This window comes from Rhea americana, unplaced genomic scaffold (genome assembly GCF_003343005.1).
Source record: "Rhea americana isolate MKP2758 unplaced genomic scaffold, rheAme1 scaffold_2, whole genome shotgun sequence".
In the NCBI taxonomy this organism is placed as follows: Eukaryota; Metazoa; Chordata; class Aves; order Rheiformes; family Rheidae; genus Rhea; species Rhea americana.
The window spans coordinates 3,535,448-3,540,727 of NW_028186149.1; the positions used below are offsets into that span (position 1 = coordinate 3,535,448).

Sequence of the window (5,280 nt, forward strand, 5' to 3'; positions counted from 1 at the left end):
CCCCGCGGCCCTCGGAGCTGGGCGCGGGCAGGTGCCGTTTTGCGCTGGCGGAGCCGCGGTTTCCAGCGAGTTCTTCTGCTCGCGCTTCCTGCTGAGGAGGTCACTSCGTTACTTGATTAGATGGTTTTGCTGGTAACACGCGATCAGCTTTGAGTGCTGTAAGGGTCTAAAGAATCAAAAAAGAGGCCGAATAGAGGCAAAAATAATTTCTTGKCTGACAGGAACAATTCTAGCACTGATCTTTAATGTTTGGGCAGCCTATTATTTCTAAACTAGGAAAGCAGTTTTTTGTAATTACCATTTTTAATCTTCATTACACTTTTCACTTGTAATTTCCTGTCAGGATGTTGGAATTGARCTGTTTCTGAAAAACAATTTTCTTCTGGAAGTATCACCTTCTCCATTTTTTTTTCTTATAGCAGGATCTTTGATGACCACAAAGCACTCACAGACCCAGCCTACACTTGCGAAAAGTCTAACTTCAACAAGTACAAATACTCCCTATTTTAAAGCAGCAGGTACAATTATTGCTTTTGTTGTATCTTCTGTTGTTCTTCTGTAGGACTTCTTCCTCAAATCTTGCATTTAATAGTAAAGTTCTTGAATTCTATAAACCTGTGTATGCTTTCACAGTCATAAAAGACATACTATAGTATAGCACAGAATTAGAATTACTTTTAAATGTTCTTAAACAGCTGTAAGGATTATATAATTGGAAAGGTTGTCTGTGTAAGATCTTACAGCTAGAAAATGACTTTTTAAACCAGGATCACGATTCACGTGTTTAACGCCTTCTCAGGATGGTGGAAGTTTTTGAAGGTTCCACAAGAAGTTGTTACTATGTCACATCTGAAATAAATACAGTTTTTGTAGCTTATTAAGCTACATCAAGTTTGGCTGAAATACTTTTCTTGCCAACAGTTTGAAAGAAGTGATTCTGAACACCAGCAGACATCAAATATCTGAGCTTACTATTRCTTATTTAGTGCTGAAGCAAAACTAGATTGGTTTCAACCTATGTCAACCTGTTTCTGTACCAAAGCTGATTAATCCTGTTGAGAAATACTGGTTGAGATGGTGCTCTGTATAAACAGTTACATTACTTCTGGGATTCGTGCTGAGCCCTATTCTTGGTGTTGTACTATGTTGTGTTGATGCACTGTCCTGTACAGACCTTCTGCAGGGATCCTTGCAGCRTACCTTACACTGTTGTGTGGCCCGTTCACCTAGCTCAGCAGGCTCTAGTGGTACACAATACTCACCTTTAGTTCTGTTCCGTGCCTAATAGAGAAAGCCTTTTATATGTGTACACACTCACTTCATATAGGCTTTTTTATTCATTTTTCAGAAACTACAGAAATGCCGTTTTATGTGACTAAATGTCCTAGCAATGGACTTTGCAGTAGATTGCCAGCAGACTGTATGACATGTAACACAAATTTTTCMTGTGTATATGGGAAGCCAGTCACTTTTGATTGCAAAGTTAAGCCACATGTTCATTGCGTTGTAAGTAACCTATTACTTTTAATCTGGATTAAAGTCTTTTTAATTAAAATTTTGGTATCTTGTCATTAAAGAATTTTTTAAGATGAATTTMTGTTTTGTTACATAGGCAGGTTTGCAGATTTGTACGTTTAATCCTTAACTATAGGCTGTTGTTAGAAGAGGCAGACCTAGACTACTACTTTTTGTCTCCCCTTGCAAGGATCTTTTTGTTATGCAGCCATGCGATTGAGTTAAATCAGTTTGTTGACGAATGATAAATGAAACATTTTGAGGGTAGGGGTTTAATTGTCTGTCAGATGAGCAAACTGACTGTATATAAAAAAAAGGTAAGACTAAGTTGAGGCTGCCTCTTTTGGCTATAGCCTACAATTAGACTGGACTAAGCAGCAATATTAAACTACACTTTAATGACTGTTCTTACCAATTTTCTGCTGTTGATTTTCTATTATACTTGATCGTGTAGAGATGGCAAACATAGAATAAGCCTTACTTTGCTCGAAACTTCTATCTGTGATTTGTAGCTGTAATTTGATACTGTACACTGTGAAACTCTTGATTATTAACGAAGTGTCAATACTCCCTTTTATAGGATCAGAATAACAACGAGCAGGAGAACTTCACAATTAACATGACATGCCAGTTTTGCTGGCAGCTTGCAGCAACTGATTATGTATGTACCAATTCTACAAACTGCATGACAGTTTCTTGTCCACGACAACGATATAATGCCACTTGTACAGTACGGGATCATATTCATTGTCTAGGTAAGGTGGGCTAAAATAGATTTTTGTGAATAAACTCTTTCTAAAGAATTTCTCAACTTGATAGAGTCAATATAATGATTGTTCATGTCCATTGTGGTAACAGTCTGCACCTTGTTTAATGTGAAAATAGAGTATTTTTATAGTTATATTTTAATTTTTAATTATAAAAATGACAATTCTAACTATTGGCTTGAAAGACTACTGTTACCTACCTTTAGGTGAGCGAAAATAGAACTATTTTATTTCTGTCCGTTTTTATGAATTAAACTAATTTGGACACCATTGACAGAATCAGTTTCAAGTGTCATCAATTAAACTTTAAAAAATTCATGTTAGTTTCACCCACCTAATTTGATTCCCCCTCCCCTGCTTTATTTTTTCAATTGCCTTGCCTTTTTCTGGTGTGAGACAAAGATTAATGGAACAGAGGGCAATAGACAATACATGGGTTTTTCTGTTATTATTGATGGTTCTTCGTTCAGTTAATGTCAACCATTTTAGTTTCTTGTTAGCAAAATACAGTTTGTTGTAGCTTCATGTTTCTGGGGTTTTTTTGACTCATTTGTCTGTCTGTTGCATTAAGGTTTGAATATGTTTTAACATTTAGGTAATCGTGTCTTTCCTAAGATGCTCTATTGCAACTGGACTGGAGGTTATAAGTGGTCTACTGCCTTGGCACTAAGGTACACAAGAGCTATTAGAGAACTTCATGCTAAATTATAAATATTAATTGAGTATTAAATCTTCAGTCTGTGTTTTTCTGCTCAGYGGGCATTACTTAATTGAGAAATGAGTACCTATTATTTTGTGGCAATTTGTCTGACAGGATCTGGACACACAGGATGCCTTAAGATTTCATATACAATGGTATTGGTGGTCTTCATTAAACAGAGGTTGAAAGAAAACCTCTACCTTATTTCTGCAACTAATGTACTTCAGAGTAAGTGCCAATGATTTTTAGGCTTCACAGAGCGATCCTTTTTTCTAAATAGGACATGTGTTTCACTCTGGTGACAAATAAGGTGCAAATGTTCAAAAATTCTGCAAATTCATGCTTCTGTTCCCATTTCTTAAATAATACTGAAAATTGTATTAATTGTTTCTTGGCATCTGAAATGAATGTGGATGTTCTGGATTTGACAGATGCCACTAAGTTGGCTAGAGCTGTCTTGGATTTTTTAAGATTTCCCTTCCAACTCTTAACAGCTAGAAATACTTTAAAAGGGAAGTTTCTTGTGCTTTGAAATGGTATGGCCATATTGAAATGAACTGGTTAATTTTTGACATATTAAGCCATTAGAGGACTACAGTAGTGATTTGAAAGTAATTGAAGTAGTTTCAAGAGACTTTTTCATAAAGTTAATATTTCAAAAATGGTTAATGCAATAGATTTATGTAGTGAGTCTCCATGTTACCTGAACCAAAGATGTAATAGCATCTTCTGTCAGGCTAGAAATGTTGAAACACAAATTCGCAAAGTTTGAAAGATAYACATATTTTTAATCTCTCGTTATAAATGAAAAACTGTTGAGTCCACGAATAATACTCATCTTAAGAAATAGTGCTGTTGCATCAAGAACTTACTCATTACTTAAAAAACAGCTGACTTGGTAATTATAAAACCTTTGTTTTTTGCTGTGTGATAGAAAGCAAAACTATCATCAGCTTGTAGGTATATTAAAAATAAGTGAGTGTGGATACCCAAACAGTTCACTAAGAAATAATCATGTTTTTATTTTTGTAGCATCACCCTTGGTGGATTTGGAGCTGATCGTTTCTATTTGGGCCAGTGGCGCGAAGGTCTGGGAAAACTCTTCAGCTTTGGTGGACTTGGAATATGGACATTAATTGATGTGCTACTAATTGGTGTTGGGTATGTGGGACCTGCAGATGGCTCCCTTTATATTTAAACGTAGATGTGATATGTTTCAGAGAGGGGTAATTGTTTGGAAAGGGGCATAAATAAAAGAATGTAGAAATGAAGCCTTTAAGGTAGAATGAAGAACGACTGTTCTTTTTATGTGTATAGATTTTAATGTACAGTATCTGTACTTAGTCTGCCTTTAACTAAGGTAAAATAAAAGAGTGGATCACTGAGTAAGTTGAAATTAATTTCTTTTGTTTATGGGCATGCTATTTTTCTATGAAAAAAGTTGTACAGCTAACTGAATTCCACACTGTTYTTGAACTTGATCTGTCAAGCACCCAGAGATGTAAACTGATTTGATATTATTTACTTTGTATTTATATGTTTGAGTTTAACTACAAATTTAAATTCCCTAAATATGTCAGTAATATATTCATATTTGGAGGATAATTTATTTGCCTAAGCCTAAATTACCTTATCAGTATGTAGATTGCCATGCTTTATGATATTAATTATGTTAATCTCTTTGTGGATATAGCAAAGTCTGACGTTTGCTTAGTGACTTGTTGACTTAAAAGTGTGGAGGGGTTTTAGAATTAGATTGCAGTAACACCGAAAGCTAAATGTGAAATAATTAAAATACAGTTCAGGATCATTCCAAGATGTCTTTGTTATGTTTGGGTTTGACCTGGCATATTGGTGAAAGCTGCATTTGTCGTTGTGCTAGCAGACTTGGAAGTTAATTTCAAAAGAAGAGGTCTGGTATGTAATGAGTAGCTTATCCACTTAGGACTGTGTAAGGAGATACTTCCCTAGTGGAGTATCACCCTGTAGCAGAGTGCAGCGCGGGAGGAGGAGTGCTGACAGCTGGCTGCCCACCTCTCGGCTCCGYGGCCTCCTGCGGGGGCCTCTTACACTGGGCTTCGACTGCTGCTTGTGTAGCGCTAAGGTGCAGTGAACCTGAAAACTATGACTTGAATAAACTAAAAATTGAAGCTTTCATTGAATATTAGTTGTCGTTTTTGAGCAGGCCTCCTTTCTCGCTGCTGCTGTGTTTCAGCGCACCGCGTGTGGAAGCGGGGGCCGCCCCTGCGCGCCCGCTTCCAACGGCAAATAACGGATCCCGCCGGCGCGGCGGGGCGG

General features: G+C 36.9%; 1 protein-coding gene across 1 annotated transcript; it reads left to right on the plus strand.

Moving 5' to 3' along the window:
• The first annotated feature begins 42 nt into the window (after positions 1-42).
• LOC146596602 (TM2 domain-containing protein 3-like) lies at positions 43-5,139 on the plus strand. Its single transcript, XM_085303324.1, has 5 exons — positions 43-518; positions 1,349-1,506; positions 2,096-2,270; positions 2,878-2,953; positions 4,015-5,139. Exons 1-5 carry the CDS (start codon positions 431-433, stop codon positions 4,178-4,180), a joined length of 663 nt encoding a protein of 220 aa, XP_085159450.1. The 5' UTR covers positions 43-430; the 3' UTR covers positions 4,181-5,139.
• The last annotated feature ends 141 nt before the right edge of the window (positions 5,140-5,280 follow it).